The sequence below is a fragment of the Salvelinus sp. IW2-2015 genome, linkage group LG23 (assembly GCF_002910315.2).
Source record: "Salvelinus sp. IW2-2015 linkage group LG23, ASM291031v2, whole genome shotgun sequence".
In the NCBI taxonomy this organism is placed as follows: Eukaryota; Metazoa; Chordata; class Actinopteri; order Salmoniformes; family Salmonidae; genus Salvelinus; species Salvelinus sp. IW2-2015.
The window spans coordinates 4,870,133-4,893,154 of NC_036863.1; the positions used below are offsets into that span (position 1 = coordinate 4,870,133).

The 23,022-nt window shown below is 46.0% G+C and overlaps 1 protein-coding gene across 3 annotated transcripts in view; it reads right to left on the reverse strand.

Moving 5' to 3' along the window:
• Window positions 1-23,022, reverse strand: part of LOC111950790 (gamma-aminobutyric acid receptor subunit gamma-2) — a 94,638-nt gene that overhangs the window by 27,845 nt on the left and 43,771 nt on the right. For all 3 annotated transcript variants that reach the window (XM_023968673.2, XM_070434315.1, XM_070434314.1), the window contains one exon: window positions 3,475-3,627. In XM_023968673.2, coding sequence (XP_023824441.1) covers window positions 3,475-3,627 — 153 coding nt within the window. The remainder of the gene's footprint in view (window positions 1-3,474; window positions 3,628-23,022) is intronic.

Here is a 23,022-nt window from a genome sequence, read left to right on the forward strand (position 1 = left end):
TCTTTTGATGACTTCTGTAACCGTAATAGCCTTGCTTCATGCATGTAACATTGAAGCCTCCTCCCTAAGTTGTTTTGTCACTGCTTTAGCACACTCTGCCAACCCGGAAGGTTTTGCCGTGTCTGAATCCTGGCTTAGAAAGACCACCAAAAACAGATATTTTCATCCCCAACTTACAGAAATTTCAGACAAGATAGAACGGCCAAAGGGGGCGGTGTTGCAATCTACTGCAAAGACTGCCTGCAGAGTTCTGTCTTACATCCAGGTCTGTTCCCAAACAATTTTGAACTTCTCTTTTAAAAATCCACCTCTCTAAAAACAAGTCTCTCACCGTTGCCGCCTGCTATAGACCAACCCTCTGCCCCCAGCTTTGCTCTGACACTATATGTGAAGCTGATTGCCCCCCATCTATCTTCAGAAGTTCTGCTGCTAGGCGACCTAAATTTGAACATGCTCAAAACCCCAGCCACCCTACAATCTAAGCTTGAATGCCCTCAATCTCACACAAATATCAATGAAACCTACCAGGTACCACCCCAATTCCGTAAACTCGGGGACCCATAGATATCATCCTAACAAACTTGCCCTCCAAATACACCTCTCTGTTTCAACCAAGAGATCTCACAGCGATCACTGCCTCATTGCCTGTATCCGTAATGGGTCAGCGGTCAAACACCTCCACTCATCACTGTCAAACGCTCCCTGAAACACTTCAGCGAGCAGGCTTTCTAATCGACCTGGCCGGGTATCCTGGAAGGATATCTGATCTCATCCCGTCAGTAGAGGATGCCTGGTCATTTTTAAAAATGCCTTCCTCACCATCTGAATAAGCATGCCCCATTCAAGAATTGTAGAACCAGGAACAGATATAGCCCTTGGTTCTCTCCTGACCTGACTGCCTTAACCAACAGAAAAACATCCTATGGCGTTCTGCATTAGCATCGAACAGCCCCCGTGATAGCAACTTCAGGGAAGCCAGAAACCAATATACACAGGCAGTTAGAACAGCCAAGGCTAGCTTTTTCAAGCAAAATTTGCTTCCTGCAACACAAATTCAAAAAAGTTCTGGACACCGTAAAGTCCATGGAGAATAAGAACACCTCCTCCCAGCTTCCAACCGCTCTGAAGATAGGAAACACTGTCACCACGACAAATCCACTATAATTGAGAATTTCAATAAGCATTTTTCCACGGCTGGCCATGCTTTCCATCTGGCTGCCCCTACCCCGGACAACAGCACTGCCCTCCCCTCTGCTACTCGCCCAAGCTTCCCCCATTTCTCTTTCTCCCAAATACAGTCAGCTGATGTCCTAAATGAAGCTGGCAAAATCTGGACCCTTACAAATCAGCCGGGCTAGATTAATCTGGACCCTTTCTTCTAAAACTATCTGCTGAAATTGTTGCCACCCCTATTACTAGCCTCTTCAACCTCTCTTTTCGTGTCGTCCGAGATCCCCAAAGATTGGAAAGCAGCTGCGGTTATCCCCCTCTTCAAAGGGGGGGACACCCTTGACCCTAACTGCTACAGACCTATATCTATCCTACCCTGCCTTTCTAAGGTCTTCGAAAGCCAAGTCAACAAACAGATACCGACCATTTCGAATCCCACCAACACCTTCTCGCTATGCAATCTGGTTCAGAGCTGGTCATGGGTGCACCTCAGCCACGCTACAGGTCATAAACGACATCGTAACCGCCATCGATAGGAAACAATACTGTGCAGCCGGATCATTGACCTGCCAAGGCTTTTGACTCTGTCAATCACCACATCCTCATTGCAGACTCGACAGCCTTGGTTTCTCTAATGATTGCCTCGCCTGGTTCACCACTACTTCTCTCGATCGAGTTCATGTGTCAAATCGGAGGGTCTGTTGTCCGGGCCTCTGGCAGTCTCTATGGGGGTGCCACAGGGTTCAATTCTTGGACCGACTCCTTCTCTGTATACATCAATGATGTCGCTCTTGCTGCTGGTGATTCTCTGATCCACCTCTACGCAGACGACACTATCTGGATACTTCTGGCCCTTCTTTTGACACTGTGTTAACAACTCTCCAGGCGAGCTTCAATGCCATCAATCTCCTTCCGTGGCCTCCAACTGCTCTTAAATACAAGTAAAACAAATGCATGCTCTTCAACCGATCGCGCTGCCGCCCACTGCCGCCTGTCCAACATCACTATTTTGGACGGTCTGACTGTAGAATATGGTTGGACAACTACAAATACCTATGGTGGTCTGGTTAGACTGCTAAACTCTCCTTCCAGACTCACATCAAACATCTCCAATCCAAAGTCAAATCCTAGAATTGGCTTCCTATTCCGCAACAAAGCATCCTTTACTCATGCTGCCAAACATACCCTTGTAAACTGACCATCTACCAATCCTCGACTTCGGTGATGTCATTACAAAATAGCCTCCCAAAACCCTACTCAATAAATTGGATGCAGTCTATCACAGTGCCATTCCGTTTTGTCACCAAAAGCCCCATTAACTACCCACCACTGCGACCTGTACACTCTCGTTTGCTGGCCCTCGCTTCATACTCGTCGCCAAACCCACTGGTTCCAGGCTCACTACAAGACCCTGCTAGGTAAAGTCCCCCCTTATCTCTGCTCGCTGGTCACCATAGCAGCACCTATTGTAGCACGCGCTCCAGTAGGGTATATCTCTCTAGTCACCCCCCAAAACCAATTCTTCCTTGGACGCCTCTCCTTCCAGTTCTCTGCTGCAATGACTGGAACGAACACAAAAATCTCTGAAATTGGAAACACCTATCTCCCTCACTAGCTTTAAGCACAGCTGTTCAGAGCAGCTCATAGATTTACTGCACCTGTACATAACCCATCTACAATTTACCCAAACACTACCTCTTTACCACTGTATTTATTTTTATTAATTTATTTTGCTCCTTTGCACCCCATTATTTCTGTCTCTACTTTGCACTTTCTTTCCGCTGCAAACCAAACACTTCCGAGTTTTTTTTTTAGTTTTATTTTACTTGCTGTGTTGTATTCACTTCACCTCCTGGCCTTTTATATTATTTATTTTATTTTATTTATTATATACATATATTTGTTTGCCTCCACCTCCCTTATCTCACCTCACTTGCTCACATTGGATATAGACTGATCTTTTTTTTTATTTTTTTTTTTCACTGTATTATTGACTATATGTTTGTTTTACTCCATGTGTAACTATGTGTTGTTGTAATGTGTCGAACTGCTTTGCTTTATCTTGGCAGAGTCGCAATTGTAAATGAGAACGTGTTTCTCAATTTGCCTACCTAGGTTAAATAAAGTTAAATAAATAAATAAAAATAATAAATAAAAACGTGATGGTTTGTGCGAGGGGGCCCTTTAGGTGAGGTGTGAAACCCGAAGAGGTTATTAAATACCCTATCTTTTATTCTGTTGATTTTTCTTGAATTAATCTGAAATCTATGAATTATGAAGTCGATTTTCCTTGCTTGTTGTTACCTAAGGATGTTCTAGCAGGCACAGCATCCTTGTTGATCCAGAAGGAGACCCAGGAGAGAACAACGATGAGAGTGCAGGGGATGTAGGTCTGAATGGTGAAGTAACCCATCCTTCTGCTCAAGTCGAAGAAGACTGTCAGCACAACGTAATCTCCTACGAGAGAGGGAAGATGAGAAAAACACTGAATCACCATGTTATGGAAATGACTGAATATAATATGCAGGAAGGCAATGCAGTCAACACAATTTAATCCCCATAGAGAAAGACAATAAGCATACATGTCAGAAAATGAAAAGTGACTATGCATAGATGATGACAACAGAGAATACAGACAATGAATAAACAGTTGACAGAGTTAGGTAAAGATATACTGGAAATCTGATTTGGAAATCTGATTTGCATATAACATYACAGGGTTAAATAGAGATTCTACAAACTACTAGGTGTAGAATCCCCTCTCGACCCCTGACCTATCCAGATGTTAGACTGTTATACAGGGTGGTCATCCCTGCTTCCGACAACTTCTGCTATGAAGTTACTAAGTTGGAAACAGTGCCAGCAGCTCACCCTACCTGTGTAGGTTTATAGAGAGCTCAACGCTGACCTGTACACTAATTGATTAACACCACAATGTAAGCTGTGTCAGAAACTCTCCTGCCCCCGACTATAGTTATCGTGCTTGTAAGCCTGGGGGGCATCAAGAGTACTCTCCTAGCCTTTTTCTGCTCTGCGAGTGGGGCCGCACTGCTTTTCAGCGGGGACGAGAACAGCTGGCTTTGTTATTAAAGCACCAAGCAATTTGGCAACCCGATAATTTACTTCCCTTACAAAAAAGAAACGTTGTCTGCCATTTCTGCAAATCACCAACATCTGTGTGTGCACACAGCAGGGTTACGTGATCAATCTCAGGTTACACCTCTCCTCACCTCCACACTGATGAGAGAGAGAGAGAGAGACACAGAGAGAGAGAGACAACACAGAGAGCAGAGACACACAGAGAGAGAGATACACAGAGGAGAGAGCACAGAGAGAGAGAGACACAGAGAGCGGACAGAGAGAAGAGAGACACACAGAGAGAGAGAAACACAAGAAGAGACACACAGAGAGACACACAGAGAGAGAGACAGAAAAGAGAGAGACACACAGAGAGAGAGACACACAGAGAGAGAGAGAGGAAAGCACAGAGAGAGACGAGAGAGGAGAGAGAGAGGACACACACAGAGAGAAAACCGATTGCCCTGACATCTCCCTGTGAGTTTTCTGCTGATGAGGCAGTTGGTAGGCAGGAGAGAGATATGTGAAGAATATTCTCACAGGTCTGTGGTCCACTATTTGTTTTTATAACATTACATTAATATAGCTATTGAGGTTGGTCAGCAGTGCAGCCCACATTGCATTACCCTCCACAATAATAATGATGGGCTTATTAGGCAAATATTTATCTAATGTAAGACACCCAGCTGTACAACAGCACAGATCTGGCAGAGTGCTTCCGACTGTCATGTCTTGGAGCTTGGGTGAGGATATCGACAACCCTCCTCCAATTATGGATCAGACTAATGTATCAGTATCAATGCACATAATGGCTTTACTGTTATCCTGAAACACTCGACTCGCTTGTTCAAATGTTTAACCCCATTATCTCTCACCAAGGCAAACTGATTATTCCTTTGTTCGACAACACAAGAGATGGAGCAAACACATGAATATCAGGTCAATTGATGGAGAACAATAGCTACATACAGTGCTTTCGGAAAGTATTCAGACCGCTTGACTCTTCCACATTTTGTTAGGTAACAGCCTTAATAAAAATGATTAAGTATGTTTTTTCCCCTGATCAATCTACACACAATACCCCATAATGCAACCTTGGAAGCAATTACAGCCTTGATCTTCTTGGTATGACTCTACAATCTCGCACACCTGTAATTGGGGAGTTTCTCATTCTTTGCAGATCCTCTCAAGCTCTGTCAGGTTGGATGGGGATCGGTTTCAAGTTCGGGCTCTGGCTGGGCCACTCAAGGACATTCAGAGACTTGTCCCAAGCCACTCCTGCAGTCGTCTTGGCTGTGTGCTTAGGGTCATTGTCCTGTTGGAAGGTGAGACCTTCACCCCAGTCTGAAGTCTTGAGCGCTCTGAGCAGGTTTTCATCAAGGATCTCTCCATACTTTACTCGTTCATCTTTGCCTCAATCCTGACTAGTGTCCTAGTCCCTGCTGCTGGAAAAACATCTTCACAGCATGATGCTGCACCAACGATGCTTCATGTAGGGATGGTGCCAGGTTTCCTCCAGACGTGACACTTGGCATTCAGGCCAAAGAGTTCAATCATGCTTTCATCAAACCAGAAATCTGTTTCTCATGGTCTGAAAGTCTTTAGGTGCTTTTTGGCAAAACTCCAAGCAGGCTGTCACGTGCCTTTTACTGAGGAGTGGCTTCGTCTGGCCACTCTACCATAATGGGCCTGATTGGTGGAGTACTGCAGAGATGGTTGTCCTTCTGGAAGGTTTCCCATCTCCACAGAGGAACTCTAGAGCTCTGTCAGAGTGACATCGGTCTCTTGGTCACCTCCCTGACAAGGCCCTTAGCGCGCGATTGCTCAGTTTGCGCGGCCAGCTCTAGGAAGGAGTCTTGGTGGTTCCAAACTCTTCCATTTAAGAATGATGGAGGCCACTGTGTTCTTGGAGTCCTTCAATGCTGCAGAAAATGTCTGGGTACCCTTCCCTAGATCTGTGCCTCGACACAATCCTGTCCCGGAGCTCTACAGAGAGTTCCTTCAACCTCATGGCTGGTTTTTGCTCTGACATGCACTGTCAACTGTGGAACCTTATATAGACCAGCTGTGTCCTTTCCAATATGTTCAATCAATTGAATATACCACAGGTGGACTCCAATCAAGTTGTAGAAACATCTCAAGATGATCAATGAAACAGGATGCACCTGAGATCAATTCGAGTCTCATAGCAAAGGTCTGAATACTTTATTTTTAATACATTCGCTTTGTCATTAATAAGGTATTGTCTGTAGATTGCTGAGATGTATAATAAAAATAATTAAAACAATTGGAATAAGGCTTAAGCATAACAAAATGTGGGAAAGTCAAGGGGTCTGAATACTTCCTAAGGCCTGAATAACTGGTTATCCCCACATGAGTGCAGTATGATAAACAAAGAGCATAGCTGTAGCTTTGATAGACACAACTCAATCAATTTCCGCTGGGGCTACGCACAGCACGACATGGCAGCAGTGACACATCACACATTATCATGGTCCACGAGTCACCATTCCTGGCTCTACTATTATCACATTATCATGCCCACAGTCCCCTTCCTGCTCTACTTATCACATTATCATGGCCCACCAGTCCCCTTCCTGGCTCATTTATTCACATATTATCATGGCGCCACCAGTCCCCTTCCGCCTGCTCGGTTTACTATTATCCTATTCATCATGGCCCACCAGTCACCTTGGTCCATGGCTGCTATGACATTATCAAATTATCATGGCCCACCGTTAGTCCTCTTCCTGGCTTGCTACTATTATGCAATACATATGCATTGTGCCGATACCATCCCACTTCCGCCTACTTTTATTATCATCACAGCTTCCGTCTTACTATATCAATTATCATCCATCATTCTGCTACTATTATTACACATTGGCACCACATCAGCTACATTACAACAGGCCGCCATGTTTATCTCATGCCACCAGTGTGCAGCGCAATTCTCAGGACTGTCTAGTGTAATCGACCATATTAGTGTGGCCCTACCGTACCTATTTCGTTGCCTCTTTCTCATTACATCTCATTTCATGGCACCGTCCTTTGCTCTGACTATTTCACAGCTTATCATGGCCCACCAGTTGGCTCATTTCACTATTCCTGTGCTCTACTATTTCACTATTATCATGGCGCACTACAGTCCCCTTCCTGGTCATATTATCATTATAGCCGTCATCATTACGCTCACTATTATCCATTATCATGTTGTCCCACCAGTCCACCATTCCTGGCTCTACTATATCACTATTCCATCTTTGCCTTATCATTATCATGGCCCACCAGTTCCACGTTTCCTGGCTCACTAGTATCACATTAATCATGGCCCCCAGTCACCTTCCCAGGCTCTTACTAATTATCACTATATCCCATGGTGCCCTACCATCCCCTTCCTGCTCTAACTATTATCACATTATCATGGCCAAACCAGTCACCATTCCTGGCTGCACTATTATTCACATTATCATGGCCACCAGTCCCCTTCGGCTCTACTATTATCAGTACATTATCATGGCCCACCATCTCCCTTCCGGGGCTTAACTATTATCACTTATCATGGCCCACCAGTTCGCCTTCCCGGCTCGACTATCTATCATATTATTCATCGGCCCACCAGTCCGCCCCCCCTCCCCTCCTTTTTTGTTCTTCTAGTTTCTCTGTTTCTTTTCTTTTTGGTTCTCCTTTCTTTTTATTCTTTTGTTTTTTTTTATGTTTGTTAGACTATTTAGGTTTCCTTTTAGTTTATTTAGTTTCTATGTTTTTTTTTAGTAGCCGGGAAGGGGACTGGCCATGATAATGTGATAATAGTTAGAGCCAGGAGAGGGGGACTGGGTGGCCATAGATAATGTGATAATAGTGAGCCCGAGAAGGGGACTGGTGGGCCATGATAAAATGGATAATAGTTAGAGCCAGGAAGGGACTGGGGGGGGCCATGATAAGTATTAGTAGAGCCAGAAGGGGGACTGGTGGGAGACCATATATGTATAATAGTAGAAGCCAGGAAGGGACTGGTCACTCATAATCTGTATAATATAAGCAGGAAGGACACGGTGGGCCATGATTAATGTGATTAATAGTTAGAGCCGCAAGGGGACTGGGCCGGCCGAATGATAAGAGTATGAAGTTAGAAGCCTGGAGAGGGGACTGTGGGCAATATAATTGTGATTAATTAGTTTTAAGAGCCGGGAAGGGACTGGTATTTGCTGTGGCCATGATAATTGTGTATGTGTGATACAATAGCTAGAGCCGGGCAAAGGACTGAGTGGCCAATGATAAATTTTGATAATAGTTTTAGGAGCCAGGCGAGGGGATGCCGTGAGTACTTGGGCCATAGATAATGTGGCCATTAAACTAGTCTCTTAGGAGCCGAGAGAAGGGGATCTCGTCTCTTGGGTGGTTGTGACGGCCATGATAATCGCAGTGTGATGAAGTTTCAAGTAGAGCCAGCCAGGCAAAGGGGACTGTGGGGCCATGATAAGGTCGTGTCAATAGTAACAGAGCCAGTGAGCGATTAAAGACTGCGTGGTCTGTGGCCATATAATCTACTCTTGCATAATATCAGAAGCCGCGGGGAAGGCTTGTGGTGGGCCATGATAATGTATAATAGTAGAGCCGGAAGGGAAACTGGCTGGCGCATGATCAGTGAATGATAGAAGCGCGATTTGCGGGACAATAAGGAACTGTGGCCATTATAATGTAGATATAGTAGAGCCAGAAGGACTGTGTGGGCCGATGATAATGTGGCATAATAAAGTAGTGAGCCCAGAAGGGAACTGGTTGGGCCATGATAATGGATATAGTTAGAGCCGGGAAGGGGACTGTGGCCATGAAATTGATAATAGTTAGAGCCAGGGAAGGACTGAGTGGAGCCATGATAATGTGATTAATAGTAGACCACGAAAGGGACTGGTGGCCACTGAAACTGTGATAATAGTAACAGAGGGATGGTTGCCAGTATAAATGAAAAGTGAGAGCGGAAGAGGGAGCAGAGCATGGAGAAACTGACAGAGGATAGCTGTAGGGGCAAGCGGGACGCAGGGACTCACAATCCGATCTGTCTTCTGACATTATCACATATCATGGGCCCACCAGTCCACCTGCCTGGCTTACTTATTATCAAATTATATGACCCACCAGTCCCCTTCCCTGGCTCTACTATTATCACATATCATGGCCCACCAGTCCCTTCCGCTCTACTATTATCACATTATCATGACCCACCATCCCCTTCCGCTCTACTATCACATTACATGGCCACCAGCCCCTTCCTGGCTCTACTATTATCACAATAATCGCCCACAGTCCCTCCTGGCTCTACGGTATTATCACATTATCATGGCCACCAGTCCCCTCCTGGCTCTACTATTATCACATTATCTAGCCCACCAGTCCCCTTCCTGTCTCTACTATTATCACATATCATGGCCCACCACCCCCTCCCTGCTCTACTATTATCACTTATCATGGCCACCCAGTCCCCTTCCGGCTCTACTATTATCACATTATCATGCCCACCAGTCCCCTTCCTGGCTCTACTATTATCACATTATCATGGCCCACCAGTCCCTTCCTGGCTCTACTATTATCACATTATCATGGCCCACCATCCCCTTCCATGGCTCTACTATTATCACATTATCATGGCCCACCAGTCCCCTTCCTGGCTCTACTATTATCACATTATCATGTCCCACCAGTCCCCTTCCTGTGCGCTCTATCACACTTTCATGGCCACAGTCCCTTCCTGGTTCTACTATTATCACATTATCATGGCCCACCAGTCCCCTTCCCGGCTCTACTATTATCACATTATCATGGCACCAAGTCCCTTCCGGGCCTCTACTATTTATACAATCTATCATGGCCCACCAGTCCCCATCCGGCTCTCACTATATAATCACATTATCATGCCCACCAGTCCCCTTCCTGGCTCTACTATTATCCACATTATCAGGCCCACCAGTCCCCTTCCTGGCTCTACTATTACACATTATCATGGCCCACCAGTCCCCTTCCTGCTCTTACTGATTATCACATTATCATGGCCACCAGTCCCTTCCTGGCTCTACTATATCACATTATCAGGCCCACCAGTCCCTTCCTGTCCTACTATTATCACATATCATGGCCCACAGTCCCTTCCGGCTCTATATTATCACATATCATGGCCCACCAGTCCCCTTCCTGGCTCTACATTATCACATTATCATGGCCACCAGTCCCCTTCCCGGCTCTACATTATCACATTATCATGGCCACCAGTCCCCTTCCTGGCTCTACTATTAATCACATTATCATGGCCACCAGTCCCTTCCTGCTCTACTATTATCACATTATCATGGCCCACCAGTCCCCTTCCATGGCTCTTACTATTATCACATTATCATGCCCACCAGTCCCCTTCCTGCTCTACTATTATCAACTTATCATGGCCACCACCCCTTCCGGCTTCTCTATTATCACATTATCATGCCCACCAGTCCCCTTCCTGGCTCTACTATTATCACATTATCATGGCCCACCAGTCTCCGGTGCTACTATTATCACATTATCATGGCCCACAGTCCCTCCTGGCTCTACTATATATCACATTATCATGGCCACCAGTCCCCTTCTCGCTCTACTATTATCACATATCATGGGCCCACCAGTCCACCATTCCTAGGCTCTACTATTATCACATTATCATGGCCCACCAGTCCCATTCCAGCTCTACTATTATCCACATTATCATGGCCAACAGCCACCATTCCGGCTCTACTATTATCAACATTATCATGACCCACCAGCACCTTCCGGCTCTACTATTATCACATTATCATGGCCAACCAGTCCCATTCCTGGCTCTACTATTATCACATTATCATGGCCCACCAGTCACCATTCCAGCTCTCTATTATCACATTATCAGCCAACCAGTCACCATTCCTAGGCTCTACTATTATCACATTATCATGGCCCAACCAGTCCCATCCTGCTCTACTATTATCACATTATCATGGCCAACCAGTCACCATTCCGCTCTACTATTATCACATTATCATGGCCCAACCAGTCACCATTCCCGCTCTACTATTATCACATTATCATGCCAACCAGTCACCATTCCTGGCTCTAGATATCACATTATCATGGCAACCATCACCATCCTGGCTCTGCTATTATCACATTATAAATGGCCAACCATCACCATTCCTGCTCTGCTATTATTCACATTATCATGCCAACCAGTCACCATTCTGGTTCTGCTATTATACATTATCATGGCCAACCAGTCCCATCCTGGCTCTGCTATTATCACATTTCAGTGCCACCAGTCACCATTCCTAGGCTCTGCTATTATCACATTATCATCAGCCAACCAGTCACCATCCAGGCTCTGCTATTATCACATTATCATGGCCAACCAGTCACCATTCCAGGCTCTCGCTATTATCACATATCATGGCCAACCAGTCACCATTCCAGGCTTTGCTATATATCAGCATTACAAATGGGCCCAACCATCACCATTCCTCTGGCTCTGACCTGTTCTATTCTGTTATCAGAAATATACAAACAAAAAATATCCCTCCCAAATGATTTAGTGAAATGTAATATCGGGTCCTTGGCATGTACTGCATACGTCTCCCTGTCTCTCTCTCCTTCCCCAGAATCTACAGAGCTTCAGTGGGTGAAGTAGTCGGCTTGTCCCAACGGATTTCTCTGTGCGCTTCAGGACATCAAAGGGCCCTGCTTGCTTCTCCCTAATGAGAGGCCAGCGCATGTGTGCGCACACACACACCTCAAAGCTCCTCTCTCTTCCAGGAGATCTCATCTGTCAACCCACAAGATAATGGAACACATGACGTAGGTGTAGAAAGTCCTGCTTTAATCATCACACYGTGTGAATGCATGAAACAACGCTTCCTTCTCACAACCAGGCAACTCCTTAGTGGGGCCTATACCTAATATATCTATACATTTACTTTACTTCTCTTTGACATGAGRAAATACAAAGCTCTTATCCAGGAACATTAAAGATGGTTGGAAATGGGCTCAATGGGTTTGGTTGGGTCATACCAATGAATATGGACCCTTTTCTCTATTCAGGTTGAGACAGATCTTGGATTCAATTAGTCTATCTGGGTTGAAATATTTCTCCCTCTATCTAAACAGAYATAATGTTTGACTAAAACAGAATMATTTCAACTGGTGSGCTATTGGTRTGAGATGTYCTGCTGTGTTCTGMTGTTTTCTGAAAAGCTGAACATTTTTGAATTCTGTGACAAATCCACCACTTAGACTAAACAACGACTCAAAATCGAACTCATTGTTTATATTGAGGTATTGTTTTGTGTATTTTTATTAATATAGCTGCATATTTTCCTGAAGCAGGAAATTTAGTAAGAAACCTCACAAATGTAATATTCTCCTGTAAAGAGTTATGGAACGCAATAATAACTTGGCAGGGAAGATCATTCATCAGAGCACACTGTTAAAACCTCTGGGACCGCTGGATAGAATTATGCACATAACACAGGCCTCACTCTGCCCATGCTCCTACCATTCCAGATCCCACTGCAACAAGACTACAGTGGTAAATAAGCAGTTCCATTTTCCATTTTTAGATGATTTTTGTTTTCTTTGGATGGACGGAGGAAATGCTGAAACATCACTCCCAGTAATGTTGGTGGCTGCATATTGCCAGAGGCGACTGCTTTCATGAGAAGAGATATGGTAATCCCAGGTTGGGTTTCAGATCAGGAGAAGAGCTGCTGCCACAGGAGAATCTCTCTCTCATCCCCTGGGATTGAGACAGACATCTGTAAACTGGCATGATGGAGACAAACAGGCTGGGACCTGCGGCACATGCTGGCCGTCCTATGGTCATAGGCATCTGCTGACAGGATGGCAGAGAAGACGTTATGCCAAGCCACCAAAGCAGTCCTATATAGAAGGGATGGTAAGCACTATCACTGTGGGGCCAGCTATAAGAGAGGGGGTGGTGAGAACTATCATGTGGGACCAGCTATAAGAGGGGGTGGTGAGCACTATCACTGTGGGGCCAGCTATAAAGAGGGGGTGGTGAGCACTATCACTGTGGGACCAGCTATAAGAGGGGGTGGTGAGCACTATCAACTGTTGGGCTAGCTATAAGAGGGGTGGTGAGCACTATCACTGTTGGGCCAGCTATAAGAGGGGGTGGTGAGCTTTATCACTGTGGGACCAGCTATAAGAGGGGGTGGTGAGGACTATCACTGTGGGCCAGCTATAAGAGGGGGTGGTGAGCGCTATCACTGTGGTACCAGCTATAAGAGGGGGTGGTGAGCACTATCACTGTGGGGCCAGCTATAAGAGGGGGTGGTGAGCACTATCACTGTTGGGCCAGCTATAAGAGGGGGTGGTGAGCACTATCACTGTGGGGCCAGCTATAAGAGGGGGTAGTGAGCACTATCACTGTGGGCCCCAGCTATAAGAGGGGGTGGTGAGCACTATCACTGTGGGGGCAGCTATAAGAGGGGGTGGTGAGCACTATACTGTGGGCCAGCTTATAAGAGGGGGTGGGTGGAGCACTATCACTGTTGGGACCATCTATAAAGAGGGGGTAGTGAGCACTATCACTGTGGGGCCAGCTATAAGAGGGGGTGGTGAGCACTATCACTGTTGGGCCAGCTATAAGAGGGGGTGGTGAGCACTATCACTGTTTGGGCCAGCCATAATAGGGGGTGGTGAGCACTATCACTGTTGGGCCAGCTATAAGAGGGGGGTGGTGAGCACTATCACTGTTGGGCCAGCTTAAGAGGGGGTGGTGAGCACTATCACTGTGGGACCAGCTATAAGAGGGGGTGGTGAGCACTATCACTGTGGGGCCAGCTATAATAGGGGGTGGTGAGCACTTATCACTATGGGACCAGCTATAAGAGGGGGTGGTGAGCACTATCACTTTGGGACAGCTATAAGATGGGGTGGTGAGCACTATCACTGTGGGACCAGCTTATAAGATGGGGTGGTAGCACTATCACTGTTGGGCCAGCTATAAGAGGGGGTGGTGAGCACTATCACTGTGGGACCAGCTTAAAGAGGGGGTGGTGAGCACTATCACTGTGGGGCCAGCTAAAAGAGGGGGTGGTGAGCACTATCACTGTGGGACCAGCTATAAGAGGGGGTGGTGAGCACTATCACTGTGAGACCAGCTATAAGAGGGGGTGGTGAGCACTATCACTGTGGGACCAGCTATAAGAGGGGTGGTGAGCACTATCACTGTGTTGGGCCAGCTATAAGAGGGGGTGGTGAGCACTATCACTGTGGGACCAGCTATAAGAGGGGGTGGTGAGCACTATCACTGTGGGACCAGCTATAAGAGGGGGTGGTGAGCACTATCACTGTGGGCCAGCTATAAGAGGGGGTGGTGAGCACTATCACTGTGGGGCCCTTATAAGAGGGGGTGGTGAGCACTATCACTGTGGACCATCTATAAGAGGGGGTGGGAGCACTATCACTGTGGGACCAGCTATAAGAGGGGGTGGTGAGCACTATCACTGTGGACCAGCTTAAGAGGGGTGGTGAGCACTATCACTGTGGGACCAGCTATAAGAGGGGGTGGTGAGCACTATCACTGTGACCAAGCTATAAGAGGGGGTGGTGAGAAACTATCACTGTCGACCAGCTATAAGAGGGGGTGGTGAGCACTATCACTGTGGGACCAGCTATAAGAGGGGGGTTGGTGAGCACTATCACTGTGGACCAGCTATAAGAGGGGGTGGTGAGCACTATCACTGTGGGACCAGCTATAAGAGGGGGTGGTGAGCACTATCACTGTGGGACCACTATAAGAGGGGGTGGTGAGCACTATCACTGGGGACCAGCTATAAGAGGGGGTGGTGAGCACTATCACTGTGGGACCAGCTATAAGAGGGGGTGGTGAGCACTATCACTGTGGGACCACTATAAGAGGGGTGGTGAGCACTATCACTGTGGGACCAAGCTATAAGAGGGGTGGTGAGCACTATCACTGTGGGACCAGCTATAAGAGGGGGTGGTGAGAACTATCACTGTGGGACCAGCTATAAGAGGGGGGTGGTGAGCACTATCACTGTGGGCCAGCTATAAGGGGGGTGGTGAGCACTATCACTGTGGGACCAGCTATAAGAGGGGGTGGTGAGCACGTATCAGCTGTGGGACCAGCTATAAGAGGGGGTGGTTTCCCAACCCTGGTTCTCAGGTCTGAACATACTGTAACAGGGATCATCAACAACATTCAGACGCGGGCCGATTTGTTTCTTGAGCGGTTGGTCGGGGCCAAGAACATAATTACAAATCATTTGGTACAAAGCAAATTGGACCCGCAAGAAGCCTAAACAGATGTAATGTTTGACTAAAACGGAATCATTTCAAACCTTGCTTACATTTATATATCTACCAGCATGTCCTCTCTAATATCCGTGGGAAATACTTTGGGAACAGATTTCTTAATTAAAATCAACTTGAGCCAAAATTCACTCCAACTTATTGTGGGAAGCTTGTGGAAGGCTACCTGAAAACTTTTGACCCAAGTTAAACAATTTAAAGGCAACGCTACCAAAAAATACTAATTGAGTGTATGTAAACTTCTGATCCACTGGGAATGTGATGAAAGGAATAAAAGCTGAAATAAATCATTCTCTCTACTATTATTCTGACATTTCACATTCTTAAAATAAAGTGATCATCCTAACTGAACCTAAGACAGGGCATTTTTTTCTAGACTAACATGTCAGGGGAATTGTGAAAAACTGAGTTTAAAACGGTATTTGGCTAGGTGAATGTAAAACCTCTGACTTCAAACTGTATATAAACTCAGCAAAAAAATAAACATCCCTTTTTCAGGACCCTGTCTTTCAAAGATAATTCATAAATATCCAAATAACGTCACAGATCTTCATTGTAAAGGGTTTAAACACTGTTTCCCATGCTTGTTCAATGAACCATAAACAATTAATGAACATGCACCTGTGGAACGGTTGTTAAGACACTAACAGCTTACAGACGGTAGGCAATTAAGGTCACAGTTATTAAAACTTAGGACACTAAAGAGGCCTTTCTACTGGCATCTTTCTCGTGGTGTCRGTAGAAAGGCCTCTTGTGGAAGACAGCCAGTGGGTGATATTTCGACAGTGCAAAATATTAAAACGMAAATTGGCACAGTAGATTATTTTAGAATACGGCAGGTTGGGATTACATCATGTTTACACACAGTTTACTGTAGACCTGAATAAAGGATCTCCCCATTCTCATGTATTTAATTTTTTTGTTGTTGTTATATTGTAGTTTTGATGTTCACATCAACACAGCAAATGTAATTTGAATTCAGTGACATTCAGTCTCCCTCTACAGTTACGTTCCAGGTTACTCAAAAAATGTGGCCACACTCTTAGAATAAGAAGGTGCTATCTAGAACCTAAAAGGGTTCTTTGGCTGTCCCATAGGARAACCCTTTGAAGAAGCCTTTTTGGTTCTGGGTAGAACCCTTTTGGGATCCATGTTGAACCCAAAAGGGTTCTACCYTGACCAGAAAAACGTTTTAACTGGAACCAAAAAGGGTTATCTTATTTGAACAGCTGAAGAACCCTTTAGGAGGGTACAGTATTTCTTATTCATATCCTGAGAGATGAAATTCACACCTCTTACGTAATCACCCAGATCAGAATTGTTTTACTCCTAGTCCAGTCCCCATATCTAATATATTTATTTCCTTATCTTCCTCTGCTCGCTACCCATTTGAACTGGTTTAGGGAGAGACTAATTCTCCTCACAGAACAACAAGAGTGCTGATGAGCAAACTCTAATCCCGGATGTGCTGGGAAAAATATGATAATCTAAAATTCAAAAAGACAAGATCTAATTAGTGAAGGCAAGCCAATGCTGTGGTTGGCGGCAGCAAGGAGATGCACCATTACTGTAGCCCAGAGGTATGCAGCACGCAGTGCATTAGGGTAGGCTTTCAATTAAAACACAAGGCAGGGGTCAGTTCAATCATACTCATACTGTACTGGACATGCATAGGCAGGCAGACAGACGGACGGACGGACGGACGGACGGACGGACAGACAGACAGACAGRCAGACAGACAGACAGACAGACAGACAGACAGACAGACAGACAGACAGACAGACAGACAGACAGACAGAGAGCGATGTGTGCTAGAGAGAATGGTCGGGTTGTCATAGCAATCTTTTCTCTAGGCAGGGATCCATTTTACTTGCAAAGTAATAAGCTCAAGAGTGATTTTGTGAGGGGTTACTACAAACGGAGAATATTTCACATTTAATGTGGACACGAGAAAGGTGCAAAATTGCTTACACGAAAGCAAAGATGTAGCAGCGGCCTTATATCACAGAGATTCATGGATAGTGCCCGATTTACCATGTGTGAAAGCAAGGTGATCGTCTTATCGCCTGCAGTGATCTGACATCTAATGTAAAGTCACAGAAATATGATAACTAGCTCAGGTTTCCATGAAGAGATTACACACTATAACACCTTCTGTTGTAGTAAACAATAAACTATTATCAGAAACTACTGTAACCAGCGAGCAACAAGTCTCCTCTCTCCTCCTCGTTTCCTTGGTTATTAGCTTGGAGACGGTCCAGTACAGTCAGTCCAATTGTGGCTGAGAGCAGTAATGGCTGGAGAAGTGAGCCACGATACCCATTTACTATTCACTGTGCTCTCAGGGAAGACTTTACATGGCTGGATAATTTGATCATGATCTCCACGACTCTCCTCTCCTCCCACCTACTGCTCCTCAGAGTGGCATTGAGTCTGCACTGCTTCCTGCAGCTCAAAACTCAATGCCCGATACTGGGCTAGCTGCTGTGCTGTCTCTGTTGGGAGTGGACGGAAGGCTATTAACTGATATTAAAGTGTGTGCTGGCTGAGCTGGTCTAGCCCCCTGACGGCCCCCAGTGCAGCCCTCCCAGCCCTCTCAGCTCAGATAATGATATGCCAGGATGTGTCAGCGTGACGGCCTTCCCTTGCCGGGTGCACCAGCAGACACTGGGGAGCCGGCCAACCGGCAGCTCCCTGACAGCCCAGCCTGTTTATACACTATACCTCACTTCGCTGCCTCCATCCTGTGCCAAGAAATAACAACTGTCAAGCAGCCTTACAATGTCCCACACTCACAAATGGGTTGATTTCATTTCTGCTCAATGTATTCCTGTRTCCTAGTTTATTTATCTGACGCGCACCGAGGCAGGATGCTGTGGTTACACTCCATCAAATGAGGGAGAGAATAAGTGGAAAGTCTTAGCAAATTCAAATCCCTGTTTAGAATTCCAACCGTTACTGTGATTGTACAGTAGGGCTTCATGTTCTCTGGCTCTGGTTTAGGAGCTGTTGTGAGACTTTGGGATGCTGGGATGTTGTGGTCTATTTTCATCTCTCTTTTTCTGTTTATCCTGCCATCTATTTGCCTGTTTCTCTCTAYCCCWYATCTCCCTGTTTCACTCCCTGTTTCTCTCTCTCCCACATCTCCCTGTTTCACTCCCTGTTTCTCTCTCCCCGCCTCTCCCCCGGTTTCTCTGCTATTTCCCACATTTCTCCCTGTTTTCACTCCCTGTTTCTCTCTCCCCGCCTCTCCCCCGGTTTCTCTCTATCCCACATCTCCCTGTTTCACTCCGTTTCTCTCTAATCCCCCTCTCGTGTTTCTTTCCTATCCCCCTCTCCCCCGGTTTCTTCTCTATCCCACATCTCCCTGTTTCACTACATGTTTCCTCGTATCCCCTCTCCCCTGCTTTCTTTCTATCCCTCTCCCCGGTTTCTCTCTATCCCACAGCTCTCCTGTTTCAACTACAGGTTTCTCTCTACCCCCCTCGCCACTCATGTTTCTCTCTATTCCCACCTCTCCCCCGGTTTCTTTCTATCTTCCTATCTGGGGCCCACAAGAGCTCTTTAATATGCAGGTGGTAGTCAATGGGGAGGAAAAGAACAGTTATTTTCCCAAAGCAAATATTTTTCTTTGGCTCATACAGCAGCATCTGTGTCCAGGTGATAATTACGGACTTACTAGTCTGTCTCAGGCTGGATGGTGATGGGAGAAAAACAGGTTGTTTGGAATTTTAACTCAGCAAAGGGTTGGTATTTTAACTCGCACCGGATTGTATTTTAACTCAGCACAGGGGATTGGTATTTTAACTCAGCACAGGGGATTTGGTATTTTAACTCAGCACAGGGGTTGGATTTAACTCAGCACAGGGGATTGTATTTTAACTCAGCACAGGGGTTGGTATTTTAACTCAGCACAGGGGATTGGTATTTCAACTCAGCACAGGATTGGTATTTCAACTCAGCACGGTGGATTGTGTATTTAACTCAGCACAGGGGATTTGTATTTTAACTCAGCACAGGGGATTGTATTTTAACTCAACACAGGGGATTGGTATTTAACTCAACACAGGGGATTGGTATTCAACTCAGCACAGAGGATTGGATTTTAACTCAGCACAGGGGATTTGTATTTTAACTCAGCACAGGGGATTGGTATTTTAACTCAGCACAGGGTGTTGGTATTTTAACTCAGCACAGGGGATTGGTATTTTAACTCAACACAGGGGATTGGTATTTTAACTCAACACAGTGGATTGGTATTTTAACTCAACACAGTGGATTGGTATTTTAACTCAACACATGGGATTGGTATTTTAACTCAACACAGGGTGTTGGTATTTTAACTCAGCACAGGGGATTGTGCCTGACTCACAGCCTCCATTCCCACCTCTCTGCTCTGCTCATCACTGGCATGACCCAGGAGGAAGTCATGGTCAGAGACCAGTTCCTACTATGGGAACACAGCCGCACCACCGTGGTAAATTGATATATACCGTGTGTAGCCTTTCTAACCCTTTCACACAAACTGAGAGGTACGTAGAGATCAGATAAAAAGCACTTGATAAATGTGATAAACGCATTATTACTGAATCACAGTTTTATCTGGACAGGCGAACACCAAATAGTGTAGAATCTACAAGTCTACTCACTTGTGTTACACATTGAATATCTGTAAGCAGCAATAAAAGACCGTATGAACATTGTTCAGTTTTTCTATTCTACTTCGTGTCAATCCACTTTCTATTAACTAGACATCATATTCCATTCACCCAGCTCAATCTGCCCTGTGAATGTATCTTCTTGGTGATCTTCTAAAACAGTCCATCTCTCCTGAATCTGCTACTTCTATCGAACCTGTTGCAAGACTTTTACCAAGGTGTCCCTGGGATGATTCCCAAACCTCCCGCCACACAGTCACTACTTGCCACCAAGGTGTCCCTGGGATGATTCCCAAACCTCCGCCAACAGTCACTACTTTGCCACAAGGTGTCCCTGGGATGATTCCCAAACCTCCCGCCACACAGTCACTACTTGCCACCAAGGTGTCCTGGGATGATTCCCAAACCTCCCGCCACACAGTCACTACTTTGCCACCAAGGTGTCCCTGGGATGATTCCCAAACCTCCCGCCACACAGTCACTACTTTGCCACCAAGGTGTCCCTGGGATGATTCCCAAACCTCCCGCCACACAGTCACTACTTTGCCACCAAGGTGTCCCGGATGATTCCCAAACCTCCTGCCAACAGTCACTACTTTCCACCAAGGTCCCTGGGATGATTCCCAAACCTCCCGCCACACAGTCACTACTTTGCCACCAAATGTGTCCCTGGGATGATTCCCAAACCTCCCGCGACCACACAGGCCACAACTGCTGAACACCATGCTGAGTAACAGTCCACAGAGACCGGGGGGATGTTCTACTCGCCCACACAGTCACTACTTTGCCACCAAGGTGTCCCTGGGATGATTCCCAAACCTTCCTGCCCACACAGTCACTACTTTGCCACCAAGGTGCCCTGATGATTCCCAAACCTCCCGCCACACAGTCACTACTTTGCCACCAAGGTTGTCCCTGGATGATTCCCAACCTCTCGCCACAACAGTCACTACTTTGCCACAAGTGTCCCTGGGATGATTTCCCAAACCTCTCGCCACACAGTCACTACTTTGCACCAAGGTGTCCCTGGGATGATTCCCAAAACCTCCCAGCCACACAGTCACTACTTTGCCACCAAGGTGCCCTGGGATGATTCCCAACCTCCCGCCACACAGTCACTACTTTGCCACCAACGGTGCCCCTTGGGATGATTCCCAAACCTCCTGCCACGCCCAAGCAGTCCACTTTTCCAACCAATGTGTCCCTGTGGGATGGATCTCCCATAAACCTCTCGCCACAGTCACTACTTTGCCACCAGGGGTGTCCCTGGGATGATTCCCAAACCTCCTGCCACACAGTCACTACTTTGCCACCAAGGTGTCCCTGGGATGATTCCCAAACCTCCTGCCACACAGTCACTACTTTGCCACCAAGGTGTCCCTGGGATGATTCCCAAACCTCCCGCCACACAGCCACTACTTTGCCACAGTGTTTGTCTCTTCAACCTAAGTGGATTGCCTCAGAAAATATCCTGTGTTGGTATTAGAGTACAGTACAACTAACGCACGCTGATGGAACCAAAGCCTTCCGTCCATCCATCTATTAGGAGCTTGTATAGAGGATGTCCAGCAATAATATAACAACAAAAAAACATCCAAGAATTCTGAGATTAAGAAAATAAACCCCATAATACACCGCTATAAGACCCCCCATTCATTAGAGTTGAATGAATGTAGACCATATAAAAGGGAATTTKCTGGAGATAAATTGGTCAGTGCTCAGTGTAATGTCACTACTGTACCCCTAGGACGGGTCAACCAGCTGTGGTTGGTTTTCATTGTTTATTTGCTGGCCCCCATGTGCAGGACTGAAGGGCTACAGAGAGCACAATGACACACCRCTGTGTGAGGATGGTGGGCTGGCGGGTCAGTGGGCTGGTGGCGCGTGTCCTGAGTGCTGTGCTAGTCCCTCACCCCGGCCACTTCCTGTCATCCACAATGCCTCCAGACTTCCCCTGTCAATGGCTCATCTGTGGGTAGGCCGCTGATGTATCCGAGGCTTTCTCCACTGCAGCTAAATCACACAGACAAGAGAGCTGCACRCCACAGCAGCTAGAAGGTCCTTCTAAGAATAGCACTCGCCCCAAAAACACAAAACACAAATAAATTAAAAATTAACCATCAGTTACTCTGCTTAAAATCAATACTATGACTCATCTTAAAGAGAGAGTGGAAATGTGGAAAATGGAAATTGAAACATGGAGAATGAAACATGGAGAATGCAATTGACTCTTTTTACGCTTGAGACGATAGCCCTAAACCGTGCTCTGTTTAAACAATGCTTTTACAATTAATTTATTCTGTTCATGCGCTCAGAAGGAAACTAATGAATGTGGGGAGGTCTTTTGCAATAATGCTGATGATTAACTCAAATGCCCACAAACTAAGGTCTGTGTTTGGCGGGAACAAATCACATGGAATAAAAAACATAGTCCGACTCACAACTAACTATCAGACCCGTGTGAAGGAAATGTTACTTTGTGAAGAAAAAGTATTTGGCGTCATAAACAATCCTTGGTCCCTGCTTGTGCCTGGTAAAAGTGTCTATAACCAGTCTATAAGGGAACTAACGGGACTGCCCCCGAGAGAACTCCTGACAGACGTTCACTATGGGGTATCAAGTATGTTAGAACCTCCCCAGTTAACTGATAATAAACTATTATTAATTTAAGATTGACTTTGAGTGTCCCTGTGTAGAATATCCACAACACCCTCAAGTAATTTGCTTTCGCCATCTTAGTATCCGTCTCTCTCTTTCTCTC